Below are 19,915 nucleotides of genomic sequence, written 5' to 3' on the forward strand. Positions count from 1 at the left end.
ATAATACCCCTTTGATGTTGAACTCTTCTGATTCCTGAATAGTAAGAATTCACACACAAAAAAGGGATTCATTCAAAAATAGAACTGAACCACAGTTCCCGTTGTGGCGCTGCAGAAACGAATCTGACTAGGAACCATGAGGTTACATGTTCAATCCCCAGCCGCGCTGCAGGTTAAGGATCCAGTGTTGCCATGAGCTGTGGTATAGGTCGCAGATGCAGCTCGGATCTGGTGTAGGCAGGTGGCCACATCTCCAGTTAGACCCCTAGCCTGGGAACCCCCATGTGCCGAGAGTGCGGCCCTAAAAAGACAAAAGACAAAAATAAATAAATAAAAAACAAAAATAGAACTGAACCTACTGATTCCAGAGTTGGGTCAGGGAGAGTTGAATAGCTAGGGTTCTTTTTTTTGACGTAGGAGTGGGTCATGCCGTTTACATCATTTGCATCTTTCTTAACAAAATGTGTCTTGGAGTTCTTTGAGCACTGCATTGACTACATAGTATTCTGTTTATATGGACATGCCATGTTTTATTTAACCGGTATCCATTTGATCGACAGTTGGTTTGTTTTTGGTGTTTTGCTATGAAATTTTCATTGTGTGGTCAGGCTTTCATGAGAATTATACATGTGATAAGTGGCTAGGGTCATTTGCAATAGAATTCCAAGGTCAAAGAACTTGTGTTGATTGTTCACCAGAAAGTTGGAGCATTTAAAAGTTCCAAAAATTGTTGAAATGATCATTTTTTTCACACCCTCACTAACCTTGGGATAGCATCACACTTCTTAACACATGGTAGATAAAAAAATGTCTCTTTTTTTTAATTTGAATTTCTTGGAGTGATTATTGGCATTTGTTAATTATTTTTTCTCTTAACTGGCAGTTCCTTTGTTTCACATCATTTTCTCACTAATTTATAACAACACTTATGAGAAGTGAGTTCTTATCTGTATTAAAAAATAATTATTTCCAGGTTTTCATCTGCTTTTCAGCTTAATTTTTGCTGTTTTATGAAAGTTTTTACGAATTTTTTTCTTTTTAGGGCCACATATGCCTATGGCATGTGAAAGTTCCAAGGCTAGGGGTCAGATCACGGTTACAGCTGCTAGCCTACGCCACAGCAACGCGGAATCCAAGACATGTCTTAGACCTACACCACAGTTCATGGCAACGCTGGATCCCCGACCCACTGATCAAGACCAGGGCTCGAACCCACATCCTCATGGATACTAATTGTATTTGTTTCCACTGCACCACAACAGGAACTCCTTAAATTTTTATAAATTTTTAAATTTTTATAAATATTTTATGGCTTCGGGTTTTGCATTCTGCTTACAAAATTAATATTTCAGGTCATAAATTATTCACACACACTTCTTCTAGACCTTTTTTCCCCCCAGCAAATTATGTTTTATACAGATGCTTACTTATTTAATTATTAATTAATTAATACATAGCAAAGCTCCTGGAAGGATATATTTCAGTTTTTTTGTTTTTTGTTTTTTGTTTTTGTCTTTTTAGTTATTTCTTGGGCCGCTCCCGAGGCATATGGAGGTTCCCAGGCTAGGGGTCGAATCGGAGCTGTAGCCACCAGCCTACGCCAGAGCCACAGCAACGCGGGATCTGAGCCGCGTCTGTGACCTACACCACAGCTCACAGCAACGCCGGATCCTTAACCCACTGAGCAAGGGCAGGGACCGAACCCGCAACCTCATGGTTCCTAGTCGGATTCGTTAACCACTGCGCCACGACGGGAACCCCTATTTCAGTTTTTAAAATTCTTTTTAGGGCCACACCTATGATACATGAAAATTCCCAGACTGCGGGTCAATAGCAGCTTCAGCTGCCAGCCTACACCAAAGCCACAGCAACACTGAGCTAGGGCAGGGAACAAACCCAATCCTCATGGATACTAGTCGGGTTCATTACCTCTGAGCCACAACAGGAACTCCCTCTTTTACATTGTGACAATAGTTTTCTCTAAGTGGTGAGTAGGAGGAGGAAAATATGATTAGAAGAGAGATCTATAATGTTTGGTTTTACTAGGCTAAAATATACATATATTACGTGTATAAAAACTGATTTAAAAATAATAAATAGACTAAATGTAGAACCAGCTTTGTGTTTTTCCAGATCAATCGCCAATTATTCCAGTACCATTTAACATTTTATTTAGTAGTGATATTTGTTCTCCCAACCCTTGTTTTGAAATCTCACCATTATCATAAACCAGTGGTTCTCAACCAGCATTAGTTTTGCCGTCCAGAGGACACTGACAATTTTTGGTCGTCAGAAGTGGTCATCAGTAGCACCCAGGAAGAGCAACTCTGTCCTAAAGCCAAGTTCCTTTTCTGTGTGCCTATTTCTATAGTCATCTTTCATTCTTCAGTCTGTTTTTTTCCCTAGTAATAGACTCTTTTAATTATTAAAGCTTCATAGTGTTTTAAAATTGTCTTCATCACATTCCTCCTTCTCCATTCTTTGTTGATCACTATAAACACCATCTTGCACAGAATTCTTTTTCCAAATGAACTTAATTATCATTTTGTTCAGTTTCTCTAAAGTTCTCTTAATGATTTTTCAGTAGTACTATATTGAATTAATAAATAATTTGCAGACTCTAACCACTTTTATAAATACTACTCTTCTTTATGGAATGTCCTACCTACTGGAATTAATTTTACACACTTAACTTAGCTTTGAATGAGTTCTGTGTATGATTGTTTATACCTAGGTATTTATCTTTTAGAATTTTTTTTCAAATTCCACTTTCTGGTTATCGTTTATATATATTAATATTAATTTTGTTAACCTGCTGCCTGACTGCATTCCTTTATTTGTAGTAAGTAGTCTTTTTCATGTAATATTCTTGGGTTTTCTAGTCTTAGAATCATACGTACAGGAGTTCCCGTCGTGGCACAGTGGTTAATGAATCCGACTAGGAACCATGAGGTTGTGGGTTCAGTCCCTGCCCTTGCTCAGTGGGTTAACGATCCAGCGTTGCCGTGAGCTGTGGTGTAGGTTGCAGACGCGGCTCGGATCTCGCTTTGCTGTGGCTCTGGCATAGGCCAGTGGCTACAGCTCCGATTCGACCCCTAGCCTGGGAACCTCCATATGCCGAGGCAGCGGCCCAAAGAAATAACAAAAAGACAAAAAGAAAAAAAAAAAAAGAATCGTACCTACAAATGATATTTTGCGTTCTTCCTCTTTTCCATTTTAATCAATTAGTACTTCTAGAATAACTACGAAATAAAAGAAAATACATGGATTTTATATTCTAATTGCATTGAAAATGTTTGGAAATGCTAAAGTGTATTAAATATGTTGATATAGCCTTTTATTGGAGATATTTACTTCTTTGTAATGTTAGAAATATCAATCTTCTCTTACTAAGTTTTGGGTCAGGAATGGAAATTGAACTTCATTAGATAATTTTCAAAGTTTATTGACATGAATTCTCATATATATGAGAGTAATCTTAATGAACTATTAAGTTTTGTTTGCAGGAATTTTGCAGTGGCACAAAAGAAATTTGCGTCCTGTTAGAATCAATAATGCACTCACTATGAAAATAGTTTAGAAGTTTTTGTTCTTTTTCTAAATTCTGAGACAGTTTTTAGTAGTATCAAAACTCTGTTTTTTGATTATTTACAAAATTCCCAAGACATCATCAGTTCCCAGTCCCCTTTAAAGCAGGGTAGCATTTTCTTGGTTCCTTTTATTGTGATTAATTGGTTTAATTTTACCTTCTCCTGGGGTTAATTTTGGCAACTTATCTTTTCCTAGAAAAATTGACAAATTCAGCTAGGTACTCAGATTTTTATATAGTATTATTCTCTTGGAGTTTTAAAAACACCTGTAGCATCTTTATCATTACTTTTAATTCTTTGATAAGACTAGCCAGTTAGAGTGGTTGCCATAGAGGACAAAATAACAAATGTATGTTTCAGTATTTATTTGTGATCAGAATTCATTGAATTCTTGAGTTCCTGCTGTGGTGCAGTGGGTTAAGGATTCAGCTTGTCTCTGTGGAGGCACAGGTTTGGTCCCCACCCTGGCACATTGGGTTAAGGATTTGGTGGTGCTGCTGCAGCTGTGGCAGGTCGCAGCTCTGGCTCACATTTGATCCCTGGCCTGGGAATTTCCATATGCCACAGATGCAGCACAAAAAGGAAAAAAAAGGATTCATTGAATTCTTTTTTTTTTTTTTTTAATTCTTTTTGCGGGGGGGAGGGGAGCCACACCAGCAGCATATGGAAGTTCCAGGTTAGGGGTAAAATCAAAGCTGCAGCTGCCAGCCTACACCACAGCTCACAGCAATGCTGGATCCTTAACCCACTGGTGGGGCCAGGGATCAAACCCACATCCTCATGGAGAGTAGTCGGGTTTTTACCACTAAGCCACAGCAGGAACTCCCTTAATAGATTTTAAATATGAAAAATTACGAGCATTATGTAATTAAAAATTTTTTTAATGTATAAAAATGGGGGTTCCCTGGTGGCCCAACAGTTAAGGATTTGGTGTTGTCCCTGCTGTGGCTTGGGTTCAGTAGCTGGCCCAGGAACTTTTCTACACTGCAAGCAAGCACTACCAAAATAAAAAGTATAAAAATGTGAGTATTACATATTATCATCTTACTTCCTGCTTTCTTCAGCTCAGGTGCCCTTGAAGCTATTTCTGTAGAAGGAAGTCTAAGCTTCAGTACTTTTGAAACTGGGTCACTCATTCTGAGCTACTCTAGGAGTCCAGCACTGCAGATAGCACTGCCCTGCCCTACACCTTACTTTTGTGTTTTATCAGAGAGCAACATTAGCTTCAAGGGATGCTCTCTCCTTTGAGGGTGCAGTGGTCTGGGAACTGAGTGAAAAAGAGAGGATACACAGGTGAAAGGAATTGGGGGAACATAGGCCATGGCAGGGTAATGATGAGAGAACCAGGGAGGGCAAACAAAGCCACTGGCCAGTCTTTTGAAGCCATGTTCCATTGTGGCTCAGCAGGTTAAGAACCTGCATAGTGTCTGTGAGGATGCAGGTTCAATCCCTGGCCTTGATCAGCGGGTTAAGGATCCGGCTTTGCTGCAAGCTGCTGCATGGGTCGGAGATATGGATCAGGTCTGGCTTGGCTGTGGTGTAGGCTGGCAGTTGCAGCTCCAATTAGACCCCTAGCCTGGGAACTTCCATATGCCACAGGTGTGCCCCACCCCAAAAGGGGGGGGGGGAACCATGTATATAAAATATACCAGTATTTTGGTAGTTTAAAGCACACCAAAATGTCAGTATATTGACATTTAAAAATCTCTTAGTATGATATTCTTTAGGCAGTGGTTTATTATTTTTCCTTCCCACCCCAGAGAGAGCTAACTCCTTGGATTTAGCTACCAGGTCTGCTGTCTTCCTTAATAATGATTTGTTAATTTCTGATTTCATCTCTGATTTTCTGTTCTCCTTAGATTAATTTTTATTCCTTTACAGACTTTTTTAGTCGGATACTTGTTCATTCACTTAATTTTTAATTAATGTAGAGGTTTCAGAAATGTTATTTAAAGCTAGAATCTTTTTTTGGCTCTCTATATAATATTTCCTCTTGCAATATTTTCTATATAATCTTAAATCCGATTTTTTAAATTTATTTATTTATTTATTTATATTTGCTTTTTTAGGGCCACACTTGCGGCATATGGGGGTCCCAGGCTAGGGGTCTAATCAGAGTTGTAGCCGCCGGCCTACACCACAGCCACAGCAGTGCCAGATCCGAGCTGCATCTGTGACCTATACCACAGCTCACGGCAACGTCAGATCCTTAACCCACTGAGTAAGGCCAGAGATCAAACCCACAACCTCATGGTTCCTAGTCAGATTCATTTCCACTGCACCACAACAGGAACTCCTGAAATCCATTTTAATATTTGTCTTTAAGCCAAGAGTAGTTCTTTGAGGGAATTTTTAATTCTACATGACTGAAGAACAGTTGCTTTTGTTTTCATAAATAGCTTCCAGTGTTTATAGCATAAAATCCAATAATTGTATTCTGCTATTTGCAATTTGGGAAATTTAAAATTTTCTTTGTGGTCTAATATGTACAGTTTTTTTATAAACTGTGAGCGCTTAAAAAAATGTCATCTCAACAAGGTATAGCATACAATGTATACCCCTTAGTTTAGTTTCTTCATTTTGTTCCTGTCTTCTCCTTTCATATTTTTTGTCGACTTCATTTTTCCTAGGCTTGGAAATGATAAATTAAAATCTGTTATTTCTTTGTCTTCTCTACAATTTGTGCTTTATTGGTTTTTTTGCAATAATATTTTGGACATAAACACAGTACAATAATGTCATTATCATGAATTTGAACTTCTTGCCATTATAGAAGGCATTCAGCACTTTCTGCCACTATTTTGTACGTCTTGTCTGTTTATTAGTATTAAAACTAGCTTTTAAAAAAAAGAATTGTAACTAACATACAATGTTATATTGGTTTCAGGTGTAGAGCATAGTGATTTGATATTTCTTAAACATTGTGAAATGATTGCTGAAATAAGACCAGTTACCATCTGTCACCATACAAAGTATTGTAATATTGAATGTATTGCCTATGTGCATTTACATCCCTAGAGCTGGAAGTTTGTACCTCTAAATCCCCTTCACTTATTTCATCTTTATCCTCGACCTCCTAAACACTAGCTTTTTTTAAATTAGAGTCTGGCTGGTATGATTCTATTTATGTTCCTTTTGTTTTCTTCTGTCCTTTGCCATAATTCTTATGCTTGTTCTTTTTTATGTGTGAATGTGTTTTCCTTCTGATTGTTTAGACAATTAGTTGTTGCCCTTATAGTTTTGTATGGTATTTTCATTCATCTGTTTAACTTTTTTTTTTTTTTGGCTTTTTGGCTTTTTGCCTTTTCTAGGGCCGCTCCAGCGGCATATAGAGGTTCCCAGGCTAGGGGTCTAATCAGAGCTGTAGCCGCCGGCCTACGCCAGAGCCACAGCAACACGGGATCGGAACCGCGTCTGCAACCTACACCACAGCTCATGGCAACACCGGATCCTTAACCCACTGAGCAAGGCCAGGTATCGAACCCGCAACCTCATCGTTCCTAGTTGGATTCGTTAACCACTGAGCCATGATGGGAACTCCTATTTGTTTAACAATTTTAGATAATGTTTATAAAAGCTGAGAAAACTGTCACTTCCTCCTACTCCCCTCAATCCTCTGTTGGATCTTTTGTTATATTTTTTCACTTTGTTTCATTCATTTCTTTAATGTATTAAAACCTGTTTCTTGACTTATCTTACTCAGTGTATGCTGATTCCACTTAGAAAACAAGGAAGTGTGTACTTAATGCTTTTTTTAAACCTTAAAAGTTTAAAAATAATAACATTTACCTCCCATAGTCATATTCCCGTTGATTGTTTAATATTCTGTATTTAAATGGTTCGGTGCCAACCACTAGGTCTTTTACTGGGGCTTCTTTTCGTTTCTTGTTTGACTGAATTTTACCATCATATAGTTTTTATCCAAAAGTGCTTTAAGTTTTTTTTGTTTTTTCTTCATGGCTGCCACACCTGGGGCATGTGAAAGTTCCCAGGCTAGGGATCAAACCCATACCTCTGCAGTGACCCAAGCTGCTGCACTTGGATTCTTTTTTTTTTTTTTTTTGTCTTTTTGCCATTTCTAGGGACGCTCCCACGGCATATGGAGGTTCCCAGGCTAGGGGTCTAATTGGAGCTGTAGCCGCTGGCCTACACCAGAGCCACAGCAACTCGGGATCCGAGCCACGTCTGCAACCTACACCACAGCTCACGGCAATGCCGGATCGTTAACCCACTAAGCAAGTCCAGGGATCGAACCCACAACCTCATGGTTCCTAGTCGGATTCGTTAACCACTGCGCCACGCCACGACGGGAACTCCTCCCATTTGGATTCTTAACCCACTGTGCCTCAGCAGGAACTCCAAAAAATGTTTTAAGTTTTTTAAATGTCTATCATGTTTGCAAATCTTTGCCAATTACCATTTATTGAAAAATACATTGTTAGGTCACAGTTTTTCCTCCTCCATTTATTGATGTTGTTCCATTATATTCCAGCATTGAATATTGCTAAATCTGATGAGCCTAGTTTTTTTCGCCTTTTTCTACAGGCTGCTGAAAGAATTCTTTCTTTATTCCTGAATTTCAATAGCTTAACCCAATTAGGTCTTAAAATCTTTGGTTCAGTATCAGCATTTAATGGAAGTCTTCACATCTTTTTTTTTTTTCTGCAGAGCTGATAAATGGTTAATATGATTTTCTATTTCCAGGGGCACCAATTATTCTTATGTTGGATTTCATTTGTCTTGCCTGTGTTTTATCTTTCTGATTGTTTTATCTTTGTTTGCTTTCCCCTCGTGTCCCCTGTGATTGTTTCTTTGACAGTAATTTACTTTTCAGCTATGTCTTAATATTCTTTGTTACTCATTCATTCTGTAATGTTACTTTGCTTTTCAATTTGCTTTATTAGCTATGCAGTCTTCATCTCAACTTTGAGTTCTTAATTTGATTGGCTTTTTACATTTACTAAATTCTTTATAGCTCAGAACATTAGCAGATTATCTCTTCTTTCCCTTAAATTAAGATTGTTCCAGGAGTTCCCGTCATGGCTCAGTGGTTAACAAATCCAGCTAGGAACCATGAGGTTGCGGGTTCGATCCCTGGCCTTGCTCAGTGGGTTAAGGATCTCGCATTGCCATGAGCTGTGGTGTAGGTTGCAGACTCAGCTCGTATCCTGCATTGCTGTGGCTCTGATATAGGCTGGCGGCTACAGCTGCAATTCGACCCCTAGCCTGGGAACCTCCAAATGCCACGGGAGCGGCCCAAGAATGGCAAAAAGACAAAAAAAAGAAAAAAGATTCTTCCAGAATAGTTTTTTTATTTTGTTTTTGTTTTTTTGCTTTTAAGGCTAAATGTGGCTCACGTTCCCAGGCTAAGGAGTCAAATCGGAGCTGCAGCTGTCAACCTGTGCCACAGCCACAGCAATGCAGGATCTGAGCCTCATCTGCAACCTGCACCACAGCTCACAGCAACACCAGATCCTTAACCTGCTGAGTGAGGCCAGGGATCAAACCCACATCCTGATGGATACTAGTCAGATTCATTTCCACTGCACCACAACAGAAATCCCAGAATAGTTTTTGTTTGTTTGTTTTTTTGTTTTGTTTTTGTTTTTGTCTTTTGTCCTTTTAGGGCCTCACCAGCAGCATATGGAGGTTCCCAGGCTAGGGGTCTAATCGGAGCTGTTGCTGCCAGCCTGTGCCAGAGCCACAGCAACACCAGATCCGAGCCGCATCTGCAACCTACACCACAGCTCCCCTCTCGGCAATGCCAGATCCTTAACCCACTGAGGGAGCCCAGAGATCAAACCCGAAACCTCACAGTTCCTAGTCAGATTTGTTTCTGCTGTGCCATGACAGGAACATTATTTTTAAAGATATTTTTTAAAGCACTTTTTGATTCACAGCAAACCTGAGCAGAAAGTAGAAAGAGTTTCACATGTCTCTATGCGTGTGTGACCTCCCCCTCAACATTTTGTACCAGAGTGATACATTTGTTACAAGCAGTGACACATCATTATCATTCAAAGTCCATAGAGAATAGATTTTTCATCTCTATTTTTCATGCTTTTGTTGATGGTATGTTTTCATCATGACAAACCAGATGTCATGCCTGATTTGTTTTAGTTTTTTCATTTCATTAATGTTTGGCATTGTCAGGTCCGTTACCAGATCATCCTTTTATGCTGAGACATCCAGATAAGAATTGTCTTTGCATCTACCCACACCTTTTAAAATACCTCTCTGTTTTTCCTTCCTCCCCGAGCTCTGCCCTGATGGTTGTTTATGGAAAGTAGGGTTTGACTACTTACAGACTTGTTGCAGACATGGGCCTTCTCTCTACTATGTCCTGATTAAATAATGTGCTGGGGTAGTTTATAGGGTGGATTCCATTGGCACACCTTTAGACTTCAGGTTTCAAACTTGGGATGGTTTCCTAGAGCTTTGCCTATGCAGAATCTGCTGTTTCCTGAGCCTATTCGCCATCTCCTTTCAAGAACAACTTCTGTTTCCCTGAACCAAAAGAGAGCTTTGGGTATGTGAAGCCACTTTGAGACACTTGTGTTAAGAATTCACAGCCAGCTTTTTTTTTTTTTTAGGGCCACACCTATAGCATATGAAAGTTCCCAGGCTGGGAGTAGAATCAGAGTTGCATCTGCTGGCCTATGCCACAGCTGCAGCAACACAGGATCTGAGCCTCATCTATGACTGACACCACAGCTCACAGCAACACCAGATCCTTAACTCAGTGGGTGGGGCCAGGGATCAAACCTGCATCCTTATGCATACTAGTTGGGTTCATGATTGTTGAGCCATAATGGGAACTTCCCACAGTCGTCTTTAATATTTTTCCCTGCATCATACTCCTTTGGAAGAGCTTACTTTTTTCTTTTATCTACATGTTAGTCAAATGTCTGTTTATTATTAAAGATAATTAGATGTGGATAATTAGAATTCCTTTTATTCTTCCCTTCCTGTCTTCCACAAAGAGTCTTCCCAAGTGGTGTATTTTGTTGCTTTTCTGGTTGAATGGAAGGTGGTTAGAAGAGGTTATGTTTAGAGAAAATTCTTTACCTGGGGTGACCTGCAACATGATTTGTTCTTCATCTCTTGAGTTGAGACTTTTTGGTGAAATTTTTAAATTTTTTTTCTTTTTCCACCCAACTGCCAACCCCCTCCCCATTTTCTTCTAAAGCTCTAAATTAGGAGCTATTCATGGAGAGTTGCCCAAGCCACTCAGTTTCTTAGAAATGTTCTCTTTTCCTGGCCTTTTCCTGTGTTTAACTGAAGCTGTTGTTTTTGCTCCTCTGGCAGTAATGTGCGTCATAACATTTCTTTAATCATAATCAGGTTTGGGGAACAAGAGATCTGGAGATCTGCCTTTGTGCTCTCACCTTAAGGAGAGAGTACCTTTTCTTAATTTTCATAGAAGAAATTTGAAATTCTTAGGAACTTTATAAAAATCTATAATTTTGTTTAGCCCCAGACTACCATGTATACTTTGCATAAATCTTTATATAACAACACCTGCTCAGAATTTTCCTTTACCACTGCAGTGAGTACAGCAAATGATAGTATGCCTTCAGAGTGTATCTTTTGTTCTCAAACTATGGTGATGAAGTAAGGAAAACATAAAGTTCTCTTGTGAAATCAGTCTGACATCACAATTGCTGTGTAGAATCTAAACCTCCTTTAGAATAGTATACCTACTGTAAATTACAAAAAGGCATACAGTTGATTTTTAATGTTTATTACATATTTTATTTCTAAGTAGTATATGTTAAGCTAAGGAAGGTTTTATGAAGGAGAATGACCTATCACAGCATGAATAAACCTCCAAAACAGTATGCTAGGTGAAGGAATCCAGACAAAGAAGGTTATGCTTTATATGATTGCATATTCATGAAATGTTTAGAATAGACAAGTCCATAGACAGAATACAGATGGGTGGTTGCCAGGGACTTAGGAGAAGGAGTGAGTGAAAAGAAATTGCTCAGTGGGTCAGGTTTTTACTTTGGAGTGATAGAAATGTTTTGAACTAGATAGAGGGATGGTTGTACAGCATGGTAAAAGTACTAAATGCACCTTAAATGTTCACTTTAATATAGTTAATTTTGTGTTATGTGATGGCCTAGCGGGTTACGGCTCCTGCATTTTCACTGTTGATGCTCTGGCTGCTGCTGTGCGGCACAGGTTCGCTCCCTGGCCCAGGATCTTCCACATGCTGCAGGTGTGGCAAAAAAAAGGGAGGAAAAAAAAAAGAGGAGGGGGGAGAGAAAGAGAGAGAGAACCTGCAACTCTCATTTAAAAAGAAAAAAAAGTGAAGGGATAGTCCTCAAAGAAGAGATTGAGAGAACTGCCCTAATTATACTTTCTGCTCAAATAGCAGTTAATATATATGACTCAGTATTTGTTTCCTCATGTTTTATTTTTCAAGAGTACAAGTAAATTAGATTTTAGTGATGTTGCTTGTAGAAAGAGAGCTCATGTCAGTTTTAGAGTCAACGAAGAGGTTTTCAGTAATGAGATACTGACATTACAGGGCAAAGAACTAACAATTTTAGCTTGTAAAAGAAGCAGCAAATTATACTTGGACTGTATCATCTCATTCACTTTAGCTTACAAACCATAACTCAGCACTTAGCTACCTCCTAACAGAAACCATCTACTTAAGTGTATACACACTCCCAAATCACCAAAAGCTGTAAGTAAACTTCTTTTTTTAAGAAGAGTTGAGTATGAAATAAAGTGCTGTGTGTAAATATAATACAAAAATATAACATCCTACACATGAATTTAGGAACAGGAAGTCTGTCATGAATGTATCAATCTTAACCTCTTTACATTGTAATATAGAAATGACTTTTATATACACAACTGCTTGTTGTAAAATCCAAATCTAATAACATAAACGTTTTTATCTGTCATATGAGAATAATAGTTGGATCTACCGCCAAGAAGTGGTTATAATGATTAAAATTGATTCATGCCTTAGAATAATGCTTAGCATATAATAAGCATTCAGTCAGTGTTAGTTATAATGATGAAAAGGATAACTGCTATTACAATTAGTTAACCAGACTTTCTAGTGTTAGATACTTAGATTGTTTCTAGCCCATTACAGATAAACAGTTGCACTGAATGTTGTGTTTTCATTCAGTGTAATAGCCCTATTGTGAATTTTTAGTACTAACATTGCTGGTTTGTTGGTATGTGCCTTTGAACTTGCCAATTTTGTGATTTTTATTTTATTTTTGCTTTTTAGGGCTGCACCTGCGGCATGTGGAAGTTCCCTGGCTAGAAGTCCAATTGGACCTGGAGCTGCTTGACTATGCCACAGCCACAGCAATGCAAGATCCCAGCTAAGTCTGCAATCTATACCACAGCTCATGGCAAGGCCAGATCCTTAACCCACTGAGTGAGGCCAGGGATCAAATCTGCAACCTCACGGACACTGGTTAGGCTCAGTACCGCCGAGCCACAACAGGAACTTCTGTGATTTTTTTTTTTGAAGGTTTTACAGGTTTACACCACCACCAAATGAAAGTACTTGCGTTACCATAGTTTCCCAAGGTTTTTTTTTTAATCTTTAAAATTGTGATATAATGGCATTTAGTTATGAGAAATTAAATGAAATCATGTATTTAAAGTGCTTAGCATGTTGTCTTCCCCTTAGTAAGCACTGTTTTTGTTGCTACTACTGAAGATGGGAAGGAAAAATACATACCATGTGAAAGCAAATATTACCATCCTAGATTTAACATCATTTAATATGTAATATTTAAGAGAGCTTTTCTCTCTAAATAACTTTAGCCACCAAGATCCTTTACAGCCTAAAAAATCATGTCCCTAATTTGATTCTGTTTTTGATATTGCCCTTTTACTTTTGAAGGCAGACATTTCAGAGTTTATAAACCTCACATGCTTTGTTGCTTTCCTAACTGTAGGAGAGCAACTGTGTTCCATAGAACATAAACATTTTTAAGTTGTTTGCTTCACAGCAAATGATATCAGAAGGGCAGATGGTTGACTTAGTTTTATTGTGTGATTAAATATAGGAGCTTTTTGTGTTCATAAAAAATTCATTTCTTTCTTGCTTTTAGTTTATCCTAATATGTAAGTATAAATTATAGATATCTACTTCTAAGTTCAGTCAATAAGTGGATTTTGAAAAAGCTTTGACTTGTAATACATTTTATATTTTGACATACCTATATTATGGCTGATTATTTAATACTTATTTTTCTCTTAATAGTCTCTAAAAGTACTTATAAATTTGAATTATTTTTAGTAAGTCGTTTGTTAAGACATCAGTTTTGTATTTTAGTAAATTGCTAATTATAATCCTTGGTTTCTTCTATTGGCAGCATTATTTTCCCATTCTTTCCAAAAGTAGTCTGTTTCATAAACATTTATTGAGTGTTTTCTATATCCTGGCTACTTAACGCTAGGAAAAGGGGTTCAGGAAGACATTTGACTATCTTTATCTTCAGAGATTGTAATCTTTGGACATATTAAAATAATACTTATCTGGCAAAGGGTTTTTTTATATAATGGAGTTCCCTGTAGATAACAGTAACTGATTCCTAAATCAGTTTCAATTTTAATACTAAAATTTAAAATGAAAATCCTTAAAAAGTATCTTAAACAGCTTCCTGCATTCTTTTTTTTTTTTTCTTTTTTGTTGTTGTTGTTGTTGTTGTTGTTGTTGCTATTTCTTGGGCCGCTCCCGCGGCATATGGAGGTTCCCAGGCTGGGGGTTGAATCGGAGCTGTAGCCATGGGCCTGCGCCAGAGCCACAGCAACACGGGATCTGAGCCACTTCTGCAGCCTACATCACAGCTCACGGCAACGCCAGATCGTTAACCCACTCAGCAGGGGCAGGGACCGAACCCGCAACCTCATGGTTCCTAGTCGGATTCATTAACCACTGTGCCACGACGGGAACTCCAACTTCCTGCATTCTTCAGCTGAATAAACCGTCTTCATTTTTTTGGTTGTGCTAAGAATTATTTTTATTTAAAACATCTGAATAATGGCCTTGGGGTGAGTGGTTGAATGTAGTTTTTATCTGTTTTAAATCTATGAGTTTTTTTATGTATGCAACTAGAAGTGGATTCTCACTAGGGCATTTTCAACTTCGGTATCATTTTAAGGATTTCGTTCTAATTCCTCTCTATTTGTTTTCTTTGAATTGTTATTGGTGGTCTTATTTAACTAAAATCTTATAACATGATGAACCTTAAACAATATTAGGCAAGGCGTTCCCATTGTGGCTCAGCGGTTAACAAACCTGACTAGTATCCATGAGGAAGCAGGTTTGATTCCTGGCCTTGCTTGGTGAGTTAAGGATCTGGCGTTGCGGTGAGCTGTGGTGTAGGTTGCGGCTGGGCTCAGATGCAGCATTGCTGTGGCTGTGGCATAGGCCAGCAGCTACAGCTCTGATTGGATCCCTAGCCTGGGAACCTCCATATGCCTTGGGTATGGCCCTAAAAAGACAAAAAGACAAAACAAACAAACATAAATACATTATACTAAGTGAAAGCCACATGTTTTGTTATTACATTTGTATGAAATACCTTTTTTTTTTGCCGGCCCTGTGAGAAATGGCATTCCTAGGCCAAGGATCAGATCCAGGCTGCAGTTTTGATTTACACAACTGCAGCTATGCCAGATCCTTAACCCACTGTGCCAGGCTGGGGGTAGTGATCCTGCATCCCACCCCTCCAGAGACTGCCTCCCATCCTGTCACGCCACAGGGGGAGCTCCTAGATGAAATATCTAGAAGAGGCAAATCTATAGAAATAGAAAATGGTTTAGTTTTTGCCAGGGGTTGGAGGAAAGGGAGAATAGAGAATGACTGCTAATGGGTATGGAGTTTCTTTTGGGGGTGATAAAAATGTTCTGGAATTAGAGAGTGGTTATGATTGAACACCTGTGTAAATGTACTAAATCCCACTGAATTGTACACTTTAAAAGAGTGAGTCTTCATATCTCAACTTTAAAATCTAAATGGAAGCACATTTTTCTAATAAAAACCTTTCAAAACACTTTCCAGATCTAAATCTGTACTTTTTTTCTTTTATTCATTGGTTTAGATTTTGAGTCTCTCAAATATAATTTGTGTTTTCCTTAAGGGTAGGAGAAGTACAGTTGAGCATTAAATGAAAATTTAGATAATTTATTGTTTGTAAAGAAAAAACAAGTCTTCTTTACTCAGTAGAATATTGTCCTGCTGTAACTCCTTGGTATCATCAGTATGTAGGTAAGAAAAACAAATCTATGTGGGAGTTCCTCCTGTGGTGCAGCAGGATCAGCGGCATCTCTGGAGTACTGGGACACAGGTTCAATCACTGGCCTTGCTCAGTGGGCTAGTAAGAATCCGGTGTTGCCCTGAGCTGTCGTGTAGACTGGCAGCTACAGCTCCAATTCGACCCCTAGCCTGGGGTACAGCCCTAAAAAGACAATAAATTAAATAAATAAATAAATAAATAACAGAAACATAACCTGTTTTTCTTCATTAAGCATAAGTTGGAAAATATTTTTAAGATATGTTATATTGCCTTATTAATTTTGTTTTCATTAGTTTTTATTGTTTTTATATTATATAATTTTTAATTTATATATTTTTGTGGTTCTGTGTAACTTTTTCTTTCTGTCTTTTGTTTGGTTGGTTGGTTTTTTTTTTCTTTATTTTTCTTTTATGGCCGCACCTACGGTATATGAAAGTTCCCGGGCTAGGGGTCAAATTGGAGCTGCAGCTGCTTACCTCCACCACAGCTTTCGGCCACACTGGATCCTTAATTCACTGAGTGAGGCCAGGGATCAAACCCGCATCCTCATAGATACTGTGTCTGGTTCTTTACCTGCTGAGCCATAATGTAAACTCCCTGTGTAACTTTTTCAGTCTGTAAAATTTTTTTTTTTTTTTTTTTTTTCCTTTTCTAGAGCTGCACCCTTGGCATATGGAGGTTCCCAGGCTAGGGGTCTAATTGGAGCTGTAGCTGCCGACCTACGCCAGAGCCACAGCACCGAGGGATCCGAGCCGTGTCTGCGACCTACACCACAGCTCGTGGCAATACCAGATCCTTAACCTACTAAGCAATGCCAGGGATTGAACAACCCGCAACCTCATGGTTCCTAATTGGACTCATTTCCACTGTGCCATGACAGGAACTCCTCAGTCTATAAAATTTTTAATGACAGTACGACAAGTAGTTTGTCATTCTGCTGTTTGAAAATAAGTAATTTCTTTGAGCTGTAAGCTGCTAAACACATTTTTATGTTTTTATTTTTAGGCTATGGAGTTATTAGTAGAGAAAGCAATCAGTAGTGCTTCTAGTCCTCAGAGCCCTGGAGATGCACTGAGAAGAGTTTTTGAGTGCATTTCTTCAGGGATTATTCTTAAAGGTAAGTTTTACTTCGTTTTTATTATGTGCTTGCGTATTTGATGGTTGAATGAGAACTCTTCTTTCTTTTACAAATAGATGATGTTAATGCTTTTTTCTGTCTGCGCTGATTGCTGTAGGTAGTCCTGGACTTCTGGATCCTTGTGAAAAGGATCCCTTTGATACCTTGGCAACAATGACTGACCAGCAACGTGAAGACATCACATCTAGTGCACAGGTACCAGTGTGTTCCTAATTCTAAAACTTTGTCATATCACTGGCTTAAGGTTTTTGTTTTGTTTTTTGGCTTTGTGAGGTGTTTGAGGCCGTGCCCATAGCATATGGAAGTTCCTGGGCGAGGAATTGAACCCACACCACAGCAGCAACCCAGGCCACTGCAGTGAACCTCCAAATGCCTTAACCCACTACACTACAAGAAAACTTTGGTCTTGTTTTTTTTATAATTGTTTTTTAGAAGAAATCACTGTATAGCATTCATTCTTCTGCTTCTTTGGTAAGTAAGGCCTTATAGAGGATATTAAGTAGATTTCATTAATATAATCTTAAATTTTATTATTTTAACTATGTATTTGTCTAATTAAGTGTATTAGGTAAATATAAAAATACAACAGTATTTTTCATGTCACTGAATCTGGGTATTACATTATATATCAAGATCAGTAGAGACACTATTTGTGTCCTCTAGATGTACAGAAGTGTTGTGCTATGTGGTTTGTGGTAAATTTTGTTGTAATTTAGCCTTTCCTACCAATAAAAGTGCAGCTAATGTAGTAATTAAAAATGTGGGCTTTGGAGTCAAGACTTCCTTGAGTTTGAATACCAGCTCTGCTGTTTCATCTGTAAGGGATAAGAGTACTGTCTGTCTCGAATAGGATTATTGGGAAGATTAAACAAGTTAATATTTCAATCAGTCTAACACCGCTCTGGCTTTCCTTTTTTTGACTCCAGAAGTGCACTGAGAAAGCTACTTAGCTATAAATAATAATAATCTACTCTAAGGCATTTGAAATTATTGCACTTAAGATTTTGATCTCTTGTCTCTTCTGGAAAGGATAATTTGGAATTTGGAAAATCATGATTAAAGTAACTTTTTATGCTAAAAGTATATTGAGGGAGAGTCAATAGTAATAGAAATTATGAATATCTTAGACTCATAAGATTTGAGTATATTAAACAAATTTTGTTTTTATTTTGGGGGGTTTAATTTTCTTTTTTTCTTTTTTTTTTTTTTTTTGTCTTGTCTAGAGCCATAGCCATGGCATTTGGAGGTTCCCAGGCTAGGGGTCCAGTTGGAGCTACACCTGCCAGCCTACACCACAGGCACAGCAACACAGGATCCAACCTGCATCTGCGACCTACAGTGCAGCTCATGGCAATGCCGGATCCTCTACCCACTGTGCCAGGCCAGGGATCGATCCCCCAACCTCATGGTTCCTAGTCGGATTTGTTAACCACTGAGCCACAACAGGAATTCCTGTCTTTGGGTTTAATTTTCTAAGGAAGAAAACAGTTGCCCTAAGTTGCTTTTCTTTCTTCCTTGACACTTAAAGAAGGAATTCTTATAAATTTATGGTTAGGAGTAGCAGGGCGTTAAAAAACTAAGAGAATTCATAATTGGAAGGAAGGAAACTTTTTAAAAATGTGACTTTGAAGAAAGTGATCTGGTTTTAAGAGGTAGTTAGAAACGTCCTTGTCAAGGATGTCCACTTTCACCACTATTATTCAACATAGTTTTGAAAGTCCTAGCCACAGCAATCAGAGAAGAAAACAAACCCAAAAAAAAGGAATCTGAATTGGAAAAGAAGTAAAACTATCACTGTTCACAGATAACATGATACTATACCTAGAAAACCCCAGAACAGCACCAGAAAACTGTTAGAATTCATCAACGAATTTGGCAAAGTTTGCAGGCTATGAAATTAATAGACAAAATCACTTGCTTTCTATATACTGATAATGAGAGATCAGAAAAAAATGAGAGAAACCATCCCATTTACAATCAACATCATGCCAATCCCTTCTGGCCTGCAGAGTTTCTGCTGAAAAATCTGCCGATAACCTTACTGGGGTTCCCTTGTATGTTATTTGTTTCTTTTCCCTAAGCTGCTTTCAGTATTTTCTCTTTGTCAGTTCAGTTTTGGTCAGTTTGATTAATATGTGTCTCAGGGTGTTCCTCCTTGGGTTTATTTTATATGGTACTCTTGCACTTCCTGGATTTGAGTGAGTGGTTTTTTTCCCATGTTAGGAAAGTTTTTCGTTATTACCTCTTAAAGTATTTTTTCCGTCCCTTTCTCTCTTCTCCTTCTGGCACCCCTATAATACAGACGTTGGTATGTTTAATATTGTCCCAGAGTTCTCTGAAGACTCTCTTCATTTCTTTTCAACCTTTTTTCTCTTTTCTGTTCCTCATCAGTGATTGCCGCTAGTCTGTCCTCCACCTCACTTATTTGTTCTTCTGCCTCCTGTATTCTGCTGTTGGCTGCATCTAATGAATTTTTTATTTCAGTTATTGTATTTTGCATCTCTGCTTGCTTAAGTTTTATATCTTGTATTTCTTCGCTCAGTGTTTCCTGTAAATTATCTATCTTTGCCTCCAGTTTATTTCCAATGTCTCACATCATCTTTAGCATCAACAGTCTAAAGCCTTTTTCCTGGAGGCTGAGTATCTCCTGATCACTTGGCTGTTTTTCTGGGGCTTTTTCTTTCTCCTTCATCTGAGTTACAGTTCTCTGTCTTTTCATTTTTATAGGTTTTTGGTGTGGTGACCTTTTTGCAGACAATAGAGTTGTAGCCATTCTTACTTCTGGTGTCTGCTTCCCTTGTGGCTGAAGTCAGTATGGGGACTTGCTTAGGCTTCCTGATGGGAGGGACTGGTGCCTGCCCACTGGTAGGTGGGGCTGATTCCTATCCCTCTGGTGGGTG

General features: G+C 38.4%; 1 protein-coding gene across 2 annotated transcripts in view; it reads left to right on the forward strand.

Annotated features, from left to right (window-relative positions):
• The window catches only part of ZFR (zinc finger RNA binding protein), a 95,653-nt gene that overhangs the window by 67,138 nt on the left and 8,600 nt on the right, over positions 1-19,915 (forward strand). For both annotated transcript variants that reach the window (XM_047767508.1, XM_047767517.1), the window contains 2 exons: positions 16,883-16,994; positions 17,113-17,210. In XM_047767508.1, coding sequence (XP_047623464.1) covers positions 16,883-16,994; positions 17,113-17,210 — 210 coding nt within the window. The remainder of the gene's footprint in view (positions 1-16,882; positions 16,995-17,112; positions 17,211-19,915) is intronic.

This window comes from Phacochoerus africanus, chromosome 1, assembly GCF_016906955.1.
Source record: "Phacochoerus africanus isolate WHEZ1 chromosome 1, ROS_Pafr_v1, whole genome shotgun sequence".
Taxonomy (NCBI): domain Eukaryota; kingdom Metazoa; phylum Chordata; class Mammalia; order Artiodactyla; family Suidae; genus Phacochoerus; species Phacochoerus africanus.